Below are 21798 nucleotides of genomic sequence, written 5' to 3' on the forward strand. Positions count from 1 at the left end.
GAATACGATATCAAATCCTAATATCCTGACTTTAATCTTTATTAATTAATTAATTTTTAATAAATTTTCAAAATCAATATAATAAAGCATGAATTTTTTTAAATTTATTTAATTTTAATGCTTTAAAATTACCTCAATGTAACTCTATTAACCAATCAGCTAATATATAAAATTTACTCGTCAAATAAATTAATAGAAGTTTCCATTTGCTTAATAATTAGAGTTAATTATAATAATTAATAATGATTGCTATTTTTTTGAGCTCATTAATGGATTTTTTAAAATAAGCTAATTTTTGTTAATGGCTTGAAAATATTTAAGATTATGGCAAAGTCCAAAATAATATAATAGAACACCGAACAACGACATGTCGAATTGTGAATGGAAGAAAAATGGGGTGATATTAAATTACTTCGTCTATAGAGCTTTAAACCAATCAATGCGTGACATGCGTGTGTGCTTTCACATCCCATTGGCCATTATATTGAACTCAATTCACCATTGCTCCACCACCTCACCTCACCTCCCTTGCTTGCATTGCATGATTTTTCCTTCCTGTTTCTGCTCATACCTCTGTAAGCCACCACTTCCCTTTCCCTCTCTGTTTCTTGCTCTGTTTTTGTGTTTGTTCTGTGCATTTTGGAAGTGGGGTTTTGATACTCAACATGTTACCTCCATTTCCATGGCTGTTGAAGAACAACCTCCATTTTTCATTCACACTCTTCTATTTTATGCTTTTGTGGTGTGTTTGATCTTCTGTTCTTATTCGTAATGCACAATGACTATGTTCATAGTTAACTTTGTAACCATTGCCATGGGTTTAGAGTTTCTCATCTTAAAAATATGAACTTTTGAAAGGTACCCATTGATCCTAATGAGCTTCTGTTATAGTTCTCTGTTTTTCTTTCAAGACTCCATAAAGTTTGAGGCTTTTTGTTTCTCTGAGTCTTCAACTAGAAGCATTTGGGAATGGTGGTTGGCCTCTCATTAATGTCTGCAGTTAGTAGGTGTCTTACTAGACCTATACAACGTTTTATGTAGAACGTTACCTTTGTAATTAATTTTTCTGAGAAGTCTTCTGTTACCTTCTGTTTTTTCTCTTTTCCTTTCTACTGAAAGTTTCAATGGAAGTTGGGACATTTTTTGACTTCTGAACTTTGAGACAGAGTTTTCCTTGAGTTCCATTAATGATCAATGCAACAGGTTTTCCCGGAGTTAAAGAATGAAGAGGTTTTCGATCAAGGTCGAGGAAGGAAGGGAAGGCAAAGATGGGAAACCGTCCATTGGACCGGTTTATCGAAATGTTATTGCGAAAGATGGCTCTCCTTCTCTGTTTGAGGATTTGAACACATCTTGGGATCTTTTCAGGTTATATACAGAGTTCATGCTCTGGCTATGTTTTGGGATTCAAATGATTGATTGTGTGAAATGAATGGTTTGATGTTATTGCAAGCCTTAGAATGTTAAGAACATGAAATTGGTTTCTTGGATTGTTTTGCAGAGTTTCAGCTGAAAAGTATGCTGGAAGGCAAATGCTCGGATGGCGAAAATTTGTCGATGGGAAGGTGAATTGAACTCTTATAATCTATATGAAAAGAGAACATGAAAGAAATGTATATGAACTTGAATGGTTTCGGTATCCAGCCAGGACCTTACATATGGAAAACTTACAAAGAAGTTTATGGTGATGTTCTTAACATTGGTTCTGCACTACGCGCTGTTGGCGTCAAACCGGTAAGCATACTCCTGCAGTTTCAAGAGCATATTGTAAGAACTGAGAAACTAAAGAGATGATGATTTTGCACGACAGGGCTCGAGAATCGGGATTTATGGGGAGAACTGTCCTCAATGGATAATAGCAATGGAGGTTCAGCTGAAACCTTCTTCAATTTTGTAGTTGTTTCATTGTATCAGGTAACAAATGCTCTAAATGTTTTGTGTAGGCCTGCAATGCCCACAGTATGATCTGTGTGCCACTCTATGATACCCTCGGTATAGTTCATCTCTTTGTAAGTAATAACTTCAAGTTGAACTTCCTGTTGATTCTTAAACTAATAGAGAAGAGGCTAAATGAATTGCAGGACATGAAGCTGTTAACTTCATTATAGACCATGCAGAGATCGATATCGTTTTCGTCCAAGATAAGAAAGCAAAAGAAGTAATAACAGCTTTCTAGTTAATATAATATGCTTTCACATCTCAATCTAAACCAAAAAAGAGGCACTTACTAGACATGGTTGATATTCAATGTTCATTTTGCAGCTATTAAAGTCTGAAAGGACAAACCCTGAGAGGCTGAAAGGTGAGAATGATGAATATAAGATGGTTTTCTAGCAATCATTGAACCAATTGACTTATTTCGATTCACTTTCGTAGTTGTTGTCTGCTTTACTTCACTCAAGGAGGAAGATAAGATCTCAGCCGCAGACAATGGGGTGAAAACATACTCATGGGACGAGTTCTTTCGCCTGGTCGGTTTTAAATCTAAACGACGTTTTAGCGTCCGTTACTATACGTTGGAGTTGACGCATGAATCTACTTTGTATCAGGGAAAAGAAAATCCTTCTGAGATCACTCCTCCACGACTTCTCGACATTTGCACGATTATGTACACAAGTGGAACTAGTGGAACTCCTAAAGGTGTTGTGTTAACACATGAAACCTTAGTAACGTTTATTAGAGGAGTTGATATCTACATGGAGCAGTTTGAAGACAAGGTAGATAAGTCCCCTTATCAAACTCAGGATTATTGATGGCTTGCATTTTCTTTTAACTTCCTAAGCTTTTTCCTTTGTCAACAGATGACAGAGGATGATGTGTATCTATCATTCCTGCCTCTAGCTCATATCCTCGACCGAACGGTCGAGGAATATTTCTTTCGTAAAGGCGCATCTGTTGGCTACTACCATGGGGTATTGTATTTTTCATGGCATCTCCTTTTGAACCAGATTCAGACCTTTGATTTACAAATTTTCTTTGAAGAGATGATCAGGACAGCTCATTTTCGTTTCTCATTTGTTTTATGAAGGATCTTAATGGAATAAAAGAAGATCTAATGGAGTTAAAGCCGACGCTTATAGTCGGAGTACCTCGAGTTTTTGAGAGGATTCAGGAAGGCACGAAAACACTGCTTGTTATCTGTAATTCTGTTACTATTCATAACTTGTTAACAAGGCAAAATTAAGAAATATAGTGCTTATTTCAGGAATCAAACAAGCTGTACAAGTACTCAATCCAGTGAGAAGAAAGGCTTTTGATTTGCTCTATAGATAGTAAGTCAACCTTGATCTTTCAGTGCCTGTGGTTTGCTTCTTTTCTACAAGATTCTTATAAGATCAAAGATGAATCATATTTATGCTGAACTTGCAGCAAACTTTCATGGATGAATAGAGGATACAAGCAGAAAGAAGCATCCCCTTTGGCAGATTTCTTGGCATTCAGGAAGGTCGAGTCCTACACTCTTAATCTATTACGTCCTCTCAATTTCTAGTTCCTTATCACTCTAAGAATCTATTTGAAATGACTTTTTTTCACCTAAAAAGCTTTTTTTGTTGTGCACTTGAAAAGTCATTTCAAACTACTTACATGTCCATGACTAACTTGATTATCCCCTAACACTAAACTTGTATGAACTCAGGTGAAAGCTAGATTAGGCGGCCGCCTTCGACTAATAATATCTGGGGGTGCAGCCTTAAGCTCAGAAGTGGAAGAGTTTCTGAGGGTCACATGTTGTGCTTTTTTTATCCAAGGATATGGTAAAGATCACTAGCTACAGAAAAACTATTGTTCAGCTTTAGTGGTTGCTTTTAGGCACATTCCTAGTTTAAAGATTCTCCATTCTTCGTTGCAATATGCTTAACGAGTTTCCTCGTCATCATTGTTGCTAATGATTTACATTGCAATGCAACATATTGTTTAAAACTTGTTCAAACATTAAGAACAGCAATGTATGGTAAAATTTAGGATTGACTGAAACTTGTGGACCAACAACTATTGGCTTTCCTGATGAAATGTGTATGCTCGGAACCGTTGGGAGCGTTACTCCATTCAATGATCTTCGCTTGGAGGAGGTTCCAGAGATGGGTTACAATCCTCTTGGGGATCGTCCATGTGGTGAAATATGTGTGAGAGGAAAGTCTGTTTTCACTGAATACTACAAAAACCCTGAACTAACCAAAGAGGCAATAAAGGATGGTTGGTTTCACACAGGTGGTTCATCACTTCCCTCTCTTGTTCTTGTCTGACAATTCATTGCTATTTAACTTGTTTCTTCCATTCTTCTACTACTTCAGGAGACATAGGAGAAATCTTACCCAATGGGGTTGTGAAGATCATTGACAGGAAGAAGAATCTCATAAAACTATCCCAAGGAGAATACATAGCACTCGAATACTTAGAAAATGTCTACTCGAATACCCCGATCGTCGAGGATGTAAGTTTCGAATCGTCCTTTTGAGTCTCTTTCTAAAACTAAATTACAATTTGGTGACTTGAGTTTCTTTGATATACTCTTTCCAAAGATATGGATCTATGGGAATAGCTTCAAATCAAGGCTAGTTGCAGTGGTGGTTCTACATGAGGAAAACACCAAGAAATGGGCAAATTCTAATGGCTTTTTGTGTTCTTTCTCTGAGCTTAGTTCTCTTGAACAGCTCAGAAATTATGTTCTCTCTGAGCTCACTTCCACAGCTGAAAGAAACAAGGTATTACGTTTGCTTAAACAAGAAATCTAATCCAACCCTCAGCTCTACTTCGATGGCAATTAAGTAGCTATGAAACTATAAATTTTTCTTTCTTTTCACTTGATCAAACTCAACGTCTTTGATTCACATCAGTTGAAACGTTTCGAATACATCAAAGGAGTTGTGTTGGAATCACACCCATTTGACATCGAAAAAGATATGGTGACAGCAACTTTGAAAAAGAAGAGAAACAATCTACTCAAACACTATGAGGTTGGTTGGAGAACTCTGTTTTTTATAGATTGAATTCTCCAAAACTGAGGTCACTTAAAGCTCCCTAATGTTGCAGGTGCAAATCAACGAAGAATATAAAAACTTGGAGGCAAAGAGGTGATGAAGTTGAAGCACAGCTGATCTGTCTGAAATAAAAATCATACATCCAAAACCATTTGGTTGTAGTAACAAAGAAACAGCTCTTTCTTTCTCTTTTTTCTTCTTCTCGCAAATTAAGGACTATGTGGGTTCACTGACAGATGGGAGTATGGTAGTTGAATGATGCTTCAGTAGACCTCATTCTATGGAAGGGTTACAAAATAAGTTTATATATTAAGAAACTACCATCTTCTTCGGAAAAGTTTTTTTTAAGTTCCTCAAAAAATTTAAAGATCATCTTTGATCAAAACTGATTATAGGACCAAAGCTTAATATGTTGATGGATATATTTAGAAAACTACAAAGAAAACAAATTAAAAAATATTTTTAATTAATATTTAAGATCGTACACTTTGTTAATAAATGTTAACATGTCAACGAAAACTCAACATCATATATAGAACCGCCACAGGTTAGTTTGGTGGCCAATAAGAATCAGATAAATAATAAAGGGTTTAGAAGGTTAGGTGGTTGTCTTGTGAGACTAGTTAAGGTGATCGATGTCTAACTCATAGACATGTAGAAATGAAATTTAATGTCTTATATATAACCACCTTAGGTTGACCAAGGGATCAGATAAAATTAGATATATAATAGAGAGCTTAGAGGGTTAGAAGGTTGTCTCGTGAGAGTAGCAAAGGTGAGTTTTGCCACGTTTCTAGCAATTTTACAACTATAAAAAGAGGTTTTTCTTCCACTTCTCTTTACCAAGAACTCGAGCTTTTATTCCTTTTAACAAGTTTAATATCCATTTCTTGGGAAATAATGTTGAAGTATGGGTCACTTTTGAGAGTGCAAGAATATAGTTTTTGCTTCATTAATTTTTTCCATGTATGTGACCGAGTATAAGTCACCTTTGAAGTTCATTGTTTAGTTGAGACCATAATATCTCGACTGAATGAACTATGCTCAAGTTGACAACTTGATTTCAATGCTTTGTCCATCGAACTTTGTATGATTTTAGATATATTTTTCCAGATATCTTCCAAACAATTGGAGAGGTGTCACGTTTACTAGGGTCAAAATAAACATTCTCATACCATGGAAATCTCAAAGACAAAATGACATTCATTTCCTCAATCTGTAGCACCCTGCTAATCTAACGGTCCGTTGTAACAAAGTAAGCTGAGAAAGATCTTTCGAGATTCTTAATCAAGCCTCAGCACCCTAATGTCTGTATTTAATCAGTCTTGAACCACGAAGTCCATTAACTAAGTTCTAGGGCGAGCCAATTTGATTATAGCAAAGATATTATGGATCAAATTATGTGAACTCTCTCTGTACAAGGAAAGCCTATCAAAAGAGAATTTAAGGTTTGAGGCCTTGCCATATTTACAGATGCCAACACGATCAGAAGCCTTCAATCAAATTATATGGCATGAAAATTTCAGTCTAAAGGAGATGGCGATAATTTACCAGATTATTGACACTAAACTTCAATGGTTCTCCAACTCTTCCACTGAGCTCCCTTCTATGGTAGCAGGGTCAGAAGTTTGATTTCCTGCAAAACTGCATTAGAGAAATGGATTTAACATAAATGACAAACAAACATAAGAGTTTACTACAATGAACCATGTAAAGATTGAGCTAAACTGACTCGAGAACATGGGATTGAGCTCCGTTAACGTTAGGGGAAGATTGAGGCAAATTCTGAACAATCAAGCTTGCGCTTCCACCACCGGAAGCCACAGGAGACTCCGATACCCTTACACTGCCTATAGCACTCATTCCTGCAAGGAGATTTTTACAAACATGAGAATACATTAGATGCTGCAGAACTATCCTCCTTTTGGCACAATGTGAATTTGAGAGCTTTTAGCAATTATAGTAAATTTGAAGGTGAAAGGGTATCTCAAACTCTCCTTGGTTGATTGTGTACAAGGTTTTTAGTATCAATGCATTGTTCCTAATAGCCATGCCAAACAAGGAAAAAGAAGTACAGTCATGAAAGTATCGAAAAGTTGCAGAAAAATATAATTTGAACTACCCCATACCTTGAAAGATAATGATTACAAAGAAAAGCAATGTGATAAATAAGGCAGGTAAGCTGCTGTTGGATGAAGATGTTTTCTCTGCTTTCATCTTCTTCAAAGCTTTTATTCGCTCAACTGTGGCACGTTTTTTCACTGCCAACTCGGCGATCTCTTTAACAAATATCCTGTCAGCAGCATCCAACGACGGACCCCGTGGGGGTCGTGGTGGCTTGTGAACCTTTCCCTTCTTAATCTTCTCTTTCACGTTCTTCTTCTTCTCTACAAGAGCTGCAAATTCTCTTCTCTTTTCTCCCTCTAAACTGCCCATCAACAACTGCACATTCTCATCAACACCTAGCTTAACAAGCTTGGTGGAATCACTACTGGAAGCAAAGCTACCATTTCGATTTATAGATCCATCAGCACACAGAACCCCGCTTCGAAGCCTGCTAAAATTTTTTCTAGCATGCGTCTTGGATGTTAAGTCAGTTTCACTGCTCAAATCATCTTCGCTAGTATAACCACCACCTTCAAGATCTATTTCAAACTCTCTATCTTCTGTAGCCATATAATCTAAACTGCCCATCTAAAGAAGTTTTAATTTCCATTTCAGCAGGGCATTCATTCTACCAGGATCCTGAATCAAAGGGTTCTTCTTTTCTTCTCATCTTCTTAACACTTCTGAGAATCCTTTTATGAAAAATAAACCCAAAACAACTTTAAACACATTTCTATACACGGAAAATTGTAACCATAAACTTTGAGCATTTTGTTCAGTTCATTTACATCCTAAACTTTATAAAATGCCAATGACATCCTTAAACTTCGAATCATACTTCTTCTTTGTCCTCCCATACCATAACAACATTCAAGAACGTTGCTATGACATGGCCATTATCTATTAGTTACTAATCCCATCACACAAACTTAATTAAAACTTAAGTAATAAGCCTGTCCAGTCAAATTTAAATCGATAGTATTAACCACAATGACTAGATAGAAGCACAAGGAAAAGCACAAATTGAATTAAATAAGGAATTCCCCCTATCCCCACCCCATTTTTTCAGTTCTCTTTCACGAACGACAAATGAAAATCAGAAAATGAATGAAATAAGGAGTGGAGTTCGTTTCTCCACCTGATTTCATTAAAACCAGACAACAGAGCATACAAAGAAAACACCGTACTCATGATAATGAAGTGTGAATGTTTGCTTAATCCACCACACCTAAATGGTGTGAAAGTTATCTTATTTATAATCAAATAAATTACAAGGATATGGAAATAGTAATAAATGGAAATAACAATAAATGGAAAGATACCTATAGTAATAAGGCAAATGTTAGATATTTGCCTTATAATAAAATATCAAATATAATATATATGATAAACTATAATTTATTACTAAATATCCTTAACACCCCACCGCAAGCTAAGCGTCGGATTTAAACGAACGTGAAGCTTGAATCTGAAAAATTTAAAGAGGTTGAAAAACACTTTTCGTGAAGATGTTAACAACCTGGTTCAGAGGAGGCGTAGAGAAACACTTTCTTGGCCATCGAAAACTGCAGAGAGATCGCCGCTCAGCGGCAATGCTGCCTTGGCTTCGGTGAGAATATGTCTAACCCATGAAGAGGGATTGTCGCTTAGCGACGATGCTGACTTGGCTCTGGTGAGAATATGTCTAACCCCAAGAAGTAGAAGGGGAAACCTAGAGCAAGGGACAAAGACAATGTTGAAGCCGGAAGAGTCGCCACATTGGGCGAATGAGCCAATTTTGGCGAGAAGGGCAGCTGGAAGAGTCGCCACATTGGGGCGAAGGAGCCAATTTTGGCGAGGAGGGCGGCGGCAACTTGGTTGGCGAAGATGCCAGTGCGGCGCCCAGATTCCAAAGGTAAATCTCTGCAGAAGGTCGATGGGCTTATTGAGATTCTGTATATTTTCGAAGAGGAATGCTTATGAAGATCCTAAGATTAGGGTTTTTGTGAAGGATGAAGGATGAAGGATGAAGGGAAAATTGGGAAGAAAATGAAAGGAGGCTATGTTTGGAAAAGGTGAGGTTGTATGTACAGAGTATGGCGAAGGATGATTTGGAGGTCAAAAAGGTGGAGCCGAAGAATAATCAATCGAATCTGCATGTGACAGCCATGACGACTGCCCCTGCGGCATCAAAGACAACAGTGGTGGTGGAGAAGAACAGTAGAAGATTTCAAAAGCCATTGAAAAGAAAGGATCTAGGTTGCTAAACCAAAATGACTCTGATACCATGTGAATGTTTGCTTAATCCACCACACCTAAATGGTGTGAAAGTTATCTTATTTATAATCAAATAAATTACAAGGATATGGAAATAGTAATAAATGGAAATAACAATAAATGGAAAGATACCTATAGTAATAAGGCAAATGTTAGATATTTGCCTTATAATAAAATATCAAATATAATATATATGATAAACTATAATTTATTACTAAATATCCTTAACATGAAGAACATTTGCAGTAGGAGGAAAAGGGTAGGGGATTGGACCAGTTTTTTCTACAATTATTGTTATTTTACTCTTCAGGAGAGAAAGAAAAACTCACCGACAAACAGTAAATCAATAAGAAGAAGCCAATTCCGGCATTTTCAAGCTAGAATCCATGAAGGGATCGAACTGGAACACGAACAAACAAGAAAAAGCCGGAAAAGAGATCAGAGGGATTAAAAAACAATAACAGTAAAACTGAGGATATGAACCCAGATCGTGAAATGAGAGAGAACCCAGGTCGTGAAATGAGAGAAGAAAATTGAGAGAGATCTCTTTCAGATCTGAAATTGCGGGGCGCGGCGCCTAAAGAGCATTTGTACATTCTAAAAGTGGTTCTTTTTTGCCATTTTTAACTATTTAACCCATTTCTCGTCGTCCAACAACGATTCATTAAATACCTTCCTATTTCTCAATTTGAAATATACATAATACAAATAATTTTGAAAGACCAATGGTAATATTACAATTTTTTTTTTTTAAATATGAACACTTTTTTTAATAAATTACTCCGTTTAAGAGTTTTACATATATATAATTTAGCCTTCTTTTAAAAAAAAATTAATTAAAATAGATTTATACCTGTTTAGGTGATGACACCAAAATATTGCCTTTTTTTTTTATAGCAATGTCAATCATTTGTTTTTGGAAGGAAAAAGGTACCCACGTTGCATTAAATTAAATTTTAATTTTAATAAGGATGAATAAAACGTGGGTTCTTGACTTGGTTGGAATGAAAACAAGTGAAAAAAAGCTAAATATATTTAATAATAACATGTCATCGGTTCAAAATAGTGTTTGGCGGAGCCTATCTCATATACTATGGTGAGAATTAAAAAATACAATCCAATGACCTAAAACCAATAAAAAATCGATGCTTTGCTTATATTTATTATCGTTTCTCAATCATGATCTTAATGTTTCCTAAGTAAACATCAAGTTCTTGATCAATTTTTACTATATTGCTTTCGAAAAGTTGGATTCATTCATAAACTCCATTTTCAAAAACCAAAAAGATTAAAAATCAAATGGAACATGAATCTCCATATCGTGTTTGAATTAAAATTGAGATACAAATTTAAGCTCTTCCCGAACCCATAAATCCCTTAGATACAATACAAATAGATATTATTCTATCATTAAATATATAATTGGGATATGTACTTCCATTGTAATTTTCAATACATTTCTCTCCCCTTCTAAATTTTTTAAAAGAAAAAGAAAAATTGGGACTAAAAATAAAATAAATCAACCTACCTAAAAGAGAATCCAATGTATCTTCGTCGTGTTCGTCACACAACACCATAATATTGGGCAATGACAAAGGCAACTGTAATATTTTCCACGGACTTCAATAACATCTTGATCAATATCCTGTTTACCAAATGCTTCAACTTACATCTACTTCTTCCCCTACTTTTCCAGAAACATTCTTCAAATTAACAGTCATATTTGTAAAGATCAAAAACTATCGAACCCATATGCCTTTTTCAAATGAAGAAGAAAGCCAAAATAACACCATACATTAAGGATGAGAGCATTCCTCTTTTCACTACAGCAAAATACATTCATTTTCCAGCCAAGAACATATGTGAATCACGAAGAACCGAGTGCATGGCATGCCTATGGGGTTATGGTTGTGGAATTCTGGAGAAGAATTTACAGTTTCAGAGAAGCATATAAATATAATCTATAAGACTGTCCAACATACTGATTTATAAACAGATCAACTAGTAAACGATCCAATGCTCTGAAGCCTGGATAGTCGTGGTAACAAGTTGGTAAACTTAATGATCGAAAAACTATCCTAAGCTTCCATGGCTATGAATAACTGCTTGAATACAGTCATTCCGCTGCTGCTCGACAACCAGATAGGGAAAACAGTAGAAACAAAAGTATGCCAAGGTGATATTCAAAACTAATTCAAAATCTCAATCATTCATGAGAACACATGAACTTCCATCTGACTAATAAATCCAAGATGACATTCCATGCCACTGTTTACAACAAGTTCCGAACCAGCCGAACTATCAAGCTTAATGACAAAAACAACTGGAAGTAGGCTGCACGAATGCATACCATTCTTATCTACTCGGTTCAAGATCGTAAGATACATACTTACCTTTCATTAGATGTTCCTCCATGCATTATGCCTACCCAAGATGGATCCAAATCCTGAAAATTTTGGAATGAAATTAAAGCTATTGCTGGCTAAGCGGCCATTTGCTGTAAATTAAAGTTGCACACGGAAGACGTCAAAATAACCTTCTAATGGGCATGGTCTTGAGTCCACGCACGCACTCTATGGAGTAATATGAAATTGGGTATGGAGATTACGTATTGCCAGCCATACGGCCAAACCAAAAAGATAGAGATAACTAAAGCCCTTTTAATTTGGCTGAAGGGTTAGACTACTTACCAACTTACTTCCTGGTTAACAAATTAGTATCGTTTGTAAGCATTCCCGTAATCATCACGCCTCTGACGCTGGAACTCCCCAAAATTACCATGAGGCCTTGAAGGATAATTCTCCATATGATTCTGATACTTGCTCCTTGAATCGAGGGCCGCTAAATTAGCCCCTTCGTAATGGGAATTGACTGATCCACCGTCGTATTCAGAATAGTTATGCTGCTTATAACCAGCAAAACCTGAAGCGGCCATTTGCTGGTGCACTTGTTGCTGACGCCTTTGGGCATCAAGTTGGAGAAACTCATCCCATTGTTTTGCATGTGTGCCCCTCAAATGAGCCAATTTCTTCGTGTAGTTCTCTCTCATCTCCCTTATAGTCTTTTTATAGAACCATAAGTAAAAACCACAAATTTGAAATTAAAATAACGAAATGTAGGACTTTTGTCATGTAAATAGATCCAAATGCAACATAGGAAAATAGAAAAATACACCAGTTGTCATTCGATATATGATTGCAGTAACAGGAGATCCATACCTCACGGTGTTTATAATTTTCTTCATCTTCTTCTTTATCACGAATCTTTCCGAGTTCAGCTGCTTCTCTTTTATATTCCATCTCCAATTCTTCAAGAGACTGGGGAAAAGCTGGATACTCAAACTGACGACTAGATTGCAAATCAGATCCTCTTCTTTCACTATCCCATCCTTCGGTTCTACCATATGCACTCTTGTTCTGATAACTATCATATGAACTAAACGAGCTGCCAGAATAAGGCAGATTAGCTGGAGACTTGGAGTGGCTTGAACGACCTCTAACTCTGTCATTGCCATAAGCTTCAAAATAAATGAAGAGCAATGTTAAAATATATTAATGCTAGCTTATGACGTGGCCAAATCCAAAGTGAACATCATAAAAATATAAAATCATATGAAGAAACCATAGGAGGAAAAATAACCCGGATTCCTGTTCATAAAATTATTTTGTTTTGAAGACAACCTGACCAATTCAGATCCTATCCCTGAAAATTACTTCAGAGTCGCATATATAAGCTTGAACAGAAGAACTTACCTCGTGCTGCAAACAAATATAAGCAAGAAATAACATTGTTAAGGAGATAAAGAGAGAAAATTATTTATACAAATATGGAGAAAACAAAGAATAGCTACAAGCTACAACATAGAATTACCAGCTTTCTATTGATGTCTTTAACATATCCTATGCTTTTCCTACCTTGAACCGAGCCCCTTGAATATTTCTGCAGATCATCACGAACACGATTTTCAACAACCTTCTCCTGTCTGCTATACCTGGGTTGAAATTGTGATGCATTTGTAGGACCAGAATGTGATCCATGGACATCAGAGCGTTGTGACCTTGAACCAACTGGGCTTCGCTCAGGTGACCTGGATCTACTTACACGAGAACTGGAACCCTTTTGATCGCCTTCCTCCTTTATTACCTTGTGGACAGCATCCACTCCCTTTTTCAAAATTAACCTGTCCTTGCCACTAACAATTATGAATTTCTCATCCATCTTGATCTTACAACCATTATCCTTTTCAATTTTCTGTACTACTCTATCAGTGAAAAGTGCTCTCACATGTTTATCCCTGGCTGGTACCCTTTCAAAAAAATCTTGAGATTTACGATTTGATCCCAAGGTAGAAGGGCATCCCTATACGTAAACAAAAATTGCAAAGTACCATTAGTTAAAACAATGATAACCCACTTGAATTCTACTTTTATGCGAAGAAAGAGTTATGATTTTAAAGAAAATAAATTAGTTCCAGTAGGTCTAGTTCTCGTAAGAAAATTATCGTTCAATTAAAACAAGTCATAAAGCACCAAATACTCTCATTGCCTCCCCCTTGCACGCAAGCAATCACACACACATCACACACGTCTATGTGTGTGCATGAGAGAGAGAGAGAGAGAGAGATAACTTTCAACTACTAGACAATGCTTGTAGAGATTTTATTATATGTACTCTCTCTTTCCCCCTCCCTACTCTCTCTCTCTCTCTCTCTCTCTCTCTCTCTCTCTCTCTCTCTCTCTCTCTCTCTCTCTCTCTCTCTCTCTCTCATCCTTGCTCCCTATGTACGTCTGTATGAATACATTGGATGGAGAACCATGCTTCATCGAAGATATGATTCTATACCTAATCACTATATTTTAGACATTCTCACCAATCATCTGGTGAATATGTTCTAGAAATTTTTTTTTTCGAAGTAACATCATTGGTGCGACCACAAGTGAAACCTTTTTATTACTTGGCCTCCATGATCAACTCCCAATTCAAAATTTTGAATGGAGCTTTTTGCAATTTTGCGCATACAGCATCAATAGAATGGTATATCAAGTGGTATTATTTTGGGTGTGCGGCTTAAAAACCATGAAGCCACTTGGGCCTTCATAGTTGTGAGTCAGCTATGTGCTGCATTCTGCCTCAAGATAAGGTGAAGGTTGGTTTGGTGGATAACAGGGAAGTTGTATGATCATGCAAGAGTTAATACACAAGAAGTTCAGTCAGTTGGGAAGGAATGGAAGAGAGCCGGTAGGAGAACAAAATATAAAGAGTAGTGGGCTAAGGAGAGCAAGTCTCTCGACTTCCTAGGGATTAAATAGCCAGCAATTGAATAAACTTCTCTCGTTCAAGTTCCAGATCCTTACATGTAGCGTGTCCCACAGAAAAAACATATTATATATAGACTTGAAAGAAGACTACAAATTGAACAAAATAAAAGTACAAAAATGAGCTTAACAATGTTTTAATATGCTAGAAGGAATTTCAGTTGTTTCATAGAATGCTAAAAGGTCAATCATACGAACATAATCTCCCCCTCAAATGATTTATCCGTGTGTTCCAAAATGAGTTCAAAAACAGCCTGATACAAGTGAGATTAAAAAACAGAGCTCCTCTCTAGTTGTGAAAAATCTATGTGCAATAACTTAACGGGATCAATAAAGTGTTTATAGTACCCATTATACCTGAGTAAAATGGCCTGATTCTCCACATATTTTGCAGATCATTTCTTCCTCTTTTCTCTTCTTCCAATTCCTCTCTGTAGCTTTTGACTTGGCCTCCCAAACCTTCGCTTCTCGACTGGTAAAATCAGTTGGCACAGCATTGGGATCACGAGGTTCATCCTCCTCATCTGAACCTGCATGAGACCTTTTGTTTGTACTCATCTTCTCTTGTGCAGGGACAGAGGTCGATCGTGGAGGGCCAGTGTACTCCTTGTAGAGTTCACTAAAGTCATCATCCGCATCCGCATCTGGTGAATTCGCCATCAAAAGAAGAGCAAATTCAGTTGAGCACCTGCATTTTATCACCACAAACCCGTAACCACCACTAATCAATGTCCAGAAAAATGTCAACCGGCAAGTTAGGCGTACCAGAGTGAGAAAAAAATACCCATCTCCCATTTCAGACTAAGAACTCTTGAATTGGGAAAAGACAATAAAATAAACAGCTAGTATTAGATATGGAGGAAGGAAAATGTGTTATACTTGCGAGAAGTTCAAAAAAAATGTCTAATGATAATGAAGTGACATTCATAACCCTCGTCAGTTGTATTAGATGCACGTAAAAGCTAACAGTACCATTTTCGGAGAGAAGGAAATAAACCAGGAGAAGAAAATCTCACTGGGTATCCCATCAGACAGTTACCCATATCCTAATTCTAACATTTAGGTTCAGATATAGGTTAATAATTAACTCGCAATAACTTGGGCAATGGTTTCATTTCTACTCGCAACTCGCAATCCAACGCCACAACTCCCTTTGGCCGGAAGAAGGCGAGAGAGAATGTGGAACGCATCGTCGCCGGAGTAAAACATTGAACACTTAAATTAGTAAATAACATCAGGACAAAGACGCAATGTCGCAGCATCAAATGTCAAAGCATAAATTTACAGTCAGCTACTACGAATAACGAACTTGAGATTGAAGCAAAACTGAAAACATGTAAAGAACAACGCGGGGACGAAGAGAAAGGTTTGTCGGAGAAAGATAAAGAGACCAATAGAGATCGGAAAGAAAAAACCAGGGCGACATAGAAGGGGAGGTGAAGAGAAGGGCTAATTAGAGAGAAATTGTTGCTGAGGGCAACAAATACCCCGGTAGACGTGAAGGAGGAGCGGAAATCGGGAGAGGGAAAGAAAAACAACGAAGAGAAAAGCGAAAGAAAGCAATATACCTGAAGACCGGAATGTACAAGACGAAATAGACGAAGGGAAATGATAAATACCTTGTCGCCGGAGTGAAGAAGCTGCCGGAGGAGAGGGAGGGGGTCCGTGTTATATGGCCCGAACTACCGCGGAATAAAACCAGTGATTTCGATAGGGTTTGAACGGTTTGATGGTATTGGTTAAATTACGTATAAGCCCCTGTGATTTGGTGTATTGACAGTTGACTCCTCGTACGGGAAGTTTCTAGAAGGTTATAAGGAAAGTTCATCTACTACTAAACTCAAGGCGCTGGGAGTAATTTTAAAATTACCTAATAATATGATTTTAATTACTCAAAACTAATTTAATATCTAATATTACACTTTCAATCTTGACCGTCAAAATTAATCTATAATTATTTTGAAACATGTTTGTTATTTACAAAATTAAAAAAATGTGTACCGGTGACTTGGAAATTCAAGGTCAAGATGGATAAGGGTATTTTCCAGATGATCTTATGCGGAAACCCGCACCGAAGTTTTCGTGGTCATCTCTCTGTCATCTCCCATCGTTTGTCTTCGTCTTCCACGTTCAATCGCCTCATCATTTTCAGGCCTCGACTAAATTTTCTGGAGAGCCACCGCCCCGCACCGTCATGGCCCTCCGACGACCACTGCCCCAATTTCAACCACCAGTTTGATCCTTATGTTCAATACCCCAATCACCATCCCGGACCCCCTTTTGGCCAGCCTAATTATCCCCCAAACGACAATGAATAAATGGGTGTTCAGCCAGCAGTTCCAGAAGGAAAAGGAGAATGCATAAGGAGTTTCGTCTGGCTTTCTTTCCTTTTATTCTAGAACAGTAAAGGAAAAGGAGGTTCAGGTAATGGTGTTTTAGAGCCCCACCCTACCACGCACGAGAGTTAAGGGGAGAGGGATAAGAGAAGTCGGGTTCAGTCCAGAAATTCGAGTACTCGCACCATCCGCCACCACCGCCGCAGCAACAGCCTCCGTTCCAGCACCCGCCACCGCACCAACAGCCGTATCAGCACCAGCAGAATAACTGGAACCATCCAGAGTTCCACAATCATCCCCCGGATTATCGTCCCCAGCCGCACTTTAACGGCGAGATGAGTGAGAGGTTTGGATACGGCGGTTTGAGGGCGAATTGTGGGGATCAGAATGCAAATTTGGGGCGTAAAAGGCCCAGAATCCATTCCGACAGAACGGTTCCTGCAGGTATTTAATGTTTGAAGAAACATGAAACGTAGAAAATAGCTTCTTCTTTTTTTTTTACACTATTATAGAACGTGGAATGTATCTTGCACTTCTAATCCTAATTGAGCTAATTACCTGTCGTAGCTGAGCTTAACATTCCCAGCTCGACTATGAACTGAACTTAAAGATTTCTCTTATAGATTGTAGAAAATGTAGCTCACATTGTTTTCCTTATTGGGCTTTTTTCAATTTAGAAGTTTTGTCTTTGGCACTCTTAATTCATCAAAAGCTACTTTCAGCCAACTATCTTTCTTCAAGAATTCCAAGATTTTAAAGCAATAAGTCGAGATCTACTCTAAGAACATCAGAATACTCATTCTACTGTCCATCATTTAACATAAGGCACAGGGAAACTTTTTAGTTCATCAACTATCTGATATTGCTTTTCTTTGGAGCAATTTGTTTAGAATGAATGTCATTGAGATATATACATTTCAGATCATGCTGAGGCTAGTGGCCTCGTGAAATTGTATGTTGCCCAAGTTCCCCGAACGGGAACCGAAGAAGCTGTAAGTTTTAATTTCCACGGTTTGCCAATTCATATAGCTTTGTAGGCAAGTAGTTCTTTGGGAAGGAAGATTGATGATCTTATCTCTTGTCATTGATCATAACTGAAAAATATTAAAAATTTTGTTTCAGATTCGTTCTTTGTTTGAAGTCCATGGAGATATTGTCAAGATCAACTGGTCAACAGAAAGGTCTTTTGTTCGTTTTAAATTTAATTCCATTTAATCCTTCTGCCGTTTAATGGGTTGACTCGAGTATCTATATGCTCACTTCTGATCTTCATACTTTTGGCGTACAATTATGTGGAATTCTCATGTTTTGGTTTGTTTACAATACTTTTGAACGGAGTGTAAGCAAAAACTGAGTCTGGTGACGACCTTATCTTTTGGAAATGAGGAAGCAGGACACTCTGGATAACACAATATATCCCGACAAGTACTTCAAAAAACTACCAAAGTGAAGCTTCCCCTTGTCAATGCAAACTCTAATTTATTGGATCACTGTTATCTTATTCCTTCTTGATTTCTCAGAAACACTTATTAATTCTTGTTTATTTATTTATTTATGTTTAAGTTGACTTTATCATGCTTCTTGGATATCATCTTTAATCGAAGTTCTATGTCTGAAATGTCAGTTCTAAAAAACAGCTTCGGTATATATGAATAATCTTTTATTGTTAAGATCCAAATGGATTCTGGTTACTGCATCTGGCTTTATGCTGTCGTTCATAAAAATAATATTAAAGCAGATCTATGATTTCCTCTTCAGGTAGTTGCTTTGTGAAATACGCTACCTTGGTTGAAGCAGACAGGGCAACCAGTGCTTTGGACAATCAGTATACTTTTCCTGGAGTGAGTTATTGTTTATAGCCGATTGACGAACATATTGTATGGAACACTTTTGCTCTTATTTTGAAAGTATGTTTCCGATCAAAATAAATCAATAAATGACTAATGAATCATTTTGCTGTTTCTTATAATATGTAGGTAACTCAATTGATGTCATAATAACTTTTCTTATCATTCTTTTTATAACAGGAACTGACACCTATGAATGTGAAATATGCTGATAGTGAAAGAGACCGCCTTGGTAAGTTTCTGGCATTTCTGACTTCCCGTTGCATCACTTCGACGTATTTCTTCTTTATCTGTGCTGTATTATTTGCATCTTAGCAAGGCTATTCACTTTGCAAAGCGAGCATTGTTGTCTGCTTCGTTCTTGCATTCTATGTTTTGAGCATTGCACGACCAAGGTGCACATGATTCTGATTGTTTCCCATAAGAGGCAACCCCTTAATCAATTACCTCATCACTTGGCTCTTTTCAATATTTTTATTTTTATGTTTTATGTAGGGAACCCCTTAATAATTCAATTATCTCATCACCAACTCGCCTGAACCTTGTATGCTCCCCCTCCCCCGAGTCCGCTACCTCTCAACTTGAATGTTCATTTCTTTAAGGGTGGTGAACCAAAATGAGTAGTTCTATCGATGTCTTGATGCTATGCTCTAGCCTGCTGCCGATGATATCATCTGTTTCCCCGTATGAATGTGACAAACCCTCTAGATGGATATCTCTTGCACTGCTGCGACATGAGCTAACAATAATTAGTTTTTTATATCATGGCGTTAGGCGTTTATGTTTCATAGATGTGTCGAACAAACATTTTGACCATACATACGTTTGCATGATATACAGATATAATATAGGTTATTTGGCGTGATAACTATTGTTTTATGTTTTTTATTCTTGTTGGCTGTGTCACTATTCAATCGTTAAACATCTAGCTCTCTCTCTCAACAGAGGCAACAACATTTCAGGCAGAGTGAGATTCGGTCATCCTCCTCAACCGTTTAGGTATATCGTGTACTCCGTTCCTTTTTGTCTAATTTGATAACATAAATTGTTTTCTTATTGGTTTAACCTTTTCTAGACCTGAGCCTCCTCTTGGTCCTCCTTCTGGAGGATGTTTTCCTAATAATTCATATCCTGGACAACAAAATTCTACAATCTTAGGATCACCAAGGAATGCTTCCCAAGAGGCATCCCATGCCCCTTTGGCTTCTAATGCTGTACAGAAACCACCCCCCCAAATACAAGAACCCTCATTGTCTTTTGTTCAAATTTCATCTCAACCAATGCAAGCAACACAGCGAGCTTGTCAGCCTCCAATGTAGACTGATTTTTCTAAGATGCAGAATCAGGAGCGTTGTCAACAGCCCTGGCAAGATTCACATCTGCAGCAGAATTTACAGGTTCATGAGAATACGGTATGAAGGTGATCTGAATTATAAAATCCTTGTAGTTACATTGAAGTAAAAGATTATGCCATGATTGACATCCTAAAAGGTTGAAACTTGACTGTGCGGATAATTACTGAAGAGGTCATTAATGTCATATTGTCATGGTAACCTGTGTGTGTTCTCATTTATGCCCTTGTGCAGCCTCCTAGTGCACGTGGCGTTCAAACCTCTAGTGGTACTCCCAAATCACCTCGGAGGCGTCCAAGCTCTCGGGTAGAAGTTCCTTTGGAGTGTGATTGGAGTGAACACAGCTGCCCAGACGGTTTCAAATACTATTATAACTGTATCACCTATGGTAAGCTTTATGTCTTCATCCATCCGCCTTTCCACGGTTGTTTCCTATTTTGTGGTGCAATTTATGATAGATACCTTTGAAAATTGGTCCTTAGTGGAAGAAACCAGAGGAGTTTGCCTTGTTTGAGCAACAATTGAAGCAGGAAAAGCTTAAAAAATCGAACCATCAGCTTCATTGTTCATTAGCAGGCCTCTCATCAACCGAAGTGCTGCCTCAGCCAAATCTCTTGAGTCAAAAACTTGAAGTCCAATCTTCCTCAGCTGTACGAGTTAGTATTCATTCATACATATACATTTACATACATACATTTGCCCTTGCATTCACTGTAACTGTTCCAGCTATATTTTGTCATGTCCACTCTGAAATAGGATTTTAATCATTCAAAATCAGTTTTGATGGTATGAAAATCGTGTTTAAAAGTTCAAAATCAGGCATCAAATTGATTGGAATGATTAAAAACATGATTCGAAGCGATATTTAATCATTTGAAAATCACTCTCAAACGAGAATACAATTTCTGTTCTCTCTAATTCTTGAATATGCTCAATTTCTGCAGGAGTTGGATTGTATGCGACTTCAATCCAAAGCAAGTCCTGTTGTTATTCCAGCCTGTGTTTAACAATGTTGTCTAAGTTATTAGGAAGGTTATTTAAGACAGTTCATCATGTTGGCAACTAACATTGATCCTTTAATGTCTAGTCATTACAATGTGAATTAGAATGGTAACGAAGACTACATGTTAGCTGCTCAACACGCAACTTAGACGTTTGGATTGCTCATGTAAAGCTGGTGTTGCATGTAGTCTATCAACTATTTGTCCTGCAAACTCTTGGGGTAGTATATGGACCATCAAGAAATGCTTTATTCTCCTCTCCAACCGACGTGGGATCTCACATGTGCGAGATTAAAGGACATTGTACATTTAGTGTACGTGAGATATACGTCGAACTTCTATTGATATAGTTGAGAGTATCCATTTGTAATCCGTTAAGCTCTATATTTCAGGTCAACTTGATCTGTATATATCTTTTTATTAAGACGTTTTCAAATTGGTTAATCATAGTTTAGTGGTCTGCAGGTGCCTACAACAGTAGACAGACAATTGGGTACGGAGGTTGGTTCCCATCAACTGTTATGGAGTAATTTGTAATAAGTATTTAATTCCTGATTTTTTTTTTTTTTTTTTTTTTGTGAAAATATTTTAAAGTCATTTAATTAT

The 21798-nt window shown here is 37.3% G+C and overlaps 4 protein-coding genes and 1 long non-coding RNA gene across 15 annotated transcripts; 3 read left to right on the plus strand and 2 right to left on the minus strand.

The window, feature by feature from the left end:
• Positions 1 to 470: 470 nt before the first annotated feature.
• On the plus strand, positions 471 to 5316 carry LOC111441583 (long chain acyl-CoA synthetase 1-like). Its single transcript, XM_023078626.1, has 20 exons — positions 471 to 575; positions 1204 to 1368; positions 1502 to 1565; positions 1645 to 1734; positions 1811 to 1867; positions 1944 to 1992; positions 2082 to 2158; positions 2263 to 2302; positions 2377 to 2471; positions 2550 to 2717; positions 2802 to 2912; positions 3029 to 3116; positions 3206 to 3272; positions 3370 to 3445; positions 3638 to 3755; positions 3964 to 4209; positions 4293 to 4432; positions 4521 to 4703; positions 4836 to 4955; positions 5032 to 5316. Exons 2-20 carry the CDS (start codon positions 1223 to 1225, stop codon positions 5074 to 5076), a joined length of 1980 nt encoding a protein of 659 aa, XP_022934394.1. The 5' UTR covers positions 471 to 575; positions 1204 to 1222; the 3' UTR covers positions 5077 to 5316.
• Positions 5317 to 6317: 1001 nt separating this feature from the next.
• Positions 6318 to 9958, minus strand: LOC111441585. Its single transcript, XM_023078629.1, has 5 exons — positions 9849 to 9958; positions 9671 to 9741; positions 7109 to 7777; positions 6712 to 6844; positions 6318 to 6623 (listed from the first exon to the last, which is right to left on the minus strand). The coding sequence occupies exons 3-5, from the start codon at positions 7671 to 7673 to the stop codon at positions 6551 to 6553; spliced, it is 771 nt and encodes a 256-aa protein (XP_022934397.1). The 5' UTR covers positions 7674 to 7777; positions 9671 to 9741; positions 9849 to 9958; the 3' UTR covers positions 6318 to 6550.
• Positions 9959 to 11286: 1328 nt separating this feature from the next.
• On the minus strand, positions 11287 to 16360 carry LOC111441584. Of its 3 annotated transcripts, XR_002710182.1 has the most exons (8): positions 16276 to 16360; positions 15014 to 15344; positions 13256 to 13700; positions 13094 to 13099; positions 12560 to 12858; positions 12032 to 12402; positions 11878 to 11926; positions 11287 to 11787 (listed from the first exon to the last, which is right to left on the minus strand). XR_002710182.1 is itself a non-coding variant. In XM_023078627.1 (7 exons), the coding sequence occupies exons 2-6, from the start codon at positions 15314 to 15316 to the stop codon at positions 12055 to 12057; spliced, it is 1401 nt and encodes a 466-aa protein (XP_022934395.1). In that variant the 5' UTR covers positions 15317 to 15344; positions 16276 to 16360; the 3' UTR covers positions 11287 to 11787; positions 12032 to 12054. The 3 variants fall into 3 exon arrangements, 2 of the variants coding, with proteins under 2 accessions (XP_022934395.1, XP_022934396.1); XM_023078627.1 differs by lacking the exon at positions 11878 to 11926; XM_023078628.1 differs by lacking the exons at positions 11878 to 11926; positions 13094 to 13099.
• A 302-nt stretch (positions 16361 to 16662) lies between these two features.
• On the plus strand, positions 16663 to 20573 carry LOC111441586 (RNA-binding protein 33-like). Of its 9 annotated transcripts, none has more exons than XR_002710183.1 (7): positions 16663 to 16959; positions 17166 to 17436; positions 18751 to 18833; positions 19020 to 19071; positions 19785 to 19838; positions 20180 to 20251; positions 20426 to 20573. XR_002710183.1 is itself a non-coding variant. In XM_023078631.1 (6 exons), exons 1-5 carry the CDS (start codon positions 16684 to 16686, stop codon positions 19808 to 19810), a joined length of 708 nt encoding a protein of 235 aa, XP_022934399.1. In that variant the 5' UTR covers positions 16663 to 16683; the 3' UTR covers positions 19811 to 19838; positions 19915 to 20119. The 9 variants fall into 9 exon arrangements, 3 of the variants coding, with proteins under 3 accessions (XP_022934399.1, XP_022934398.1, XP_022934400.1); XR_002710184.1 differs by lacking the exons at positions 20180 to 20251; positions 20426 to 20573 and adding exons at positions 17914 to 17984; positions 18115 to 18173 and having other exon boundaries at positions 18751 to 18899; positions 19785 to 20119; XR_002710185.1 differs by lacking the exons at positions 19785 to 19838; positions 20180 to 20251; positions 20426 to 20573 and adding exons at positions 17914 to 17984; positions 18115 to 18173 and having other exon boundaries at positions 19020 to 19050.
• Positions 20574 to 20651: 78 nt separating this feature from the next.
• LOC111441588 lies at positions 20652 to 21636 on the plus strand. Its single transcript, XR_002710189.1, has 2 exons — positions 20652 to 20841; positions 21136 to 21636. It is a non-coding gene; the product is annotated as an uncharacterized LOC111441588 (long non-coding RNA).
• The last annotated feature ends 162 nt before the right edge of the window (positions 21637 to 21798 follow it).

The sequence above is a fragment of the Cucurbita moschata genome, unplaced genomic scaffold (assembly GCF_002738365.1).
Source record: "Cucurbita moschata cultivar Rifu unplaced genomic scaffold, Cmos_1.0 Cmo_Scf00004, whole genome shotgun sequence".
Taxonomy (NCBI): domain Eukaryota; kingdom Viridiplantae; phylum Streptophyta; class Magnoliopsida; order Cucurbitales; family Cucurbitaceae; genus Cucurbita; species Cucurbita moschata.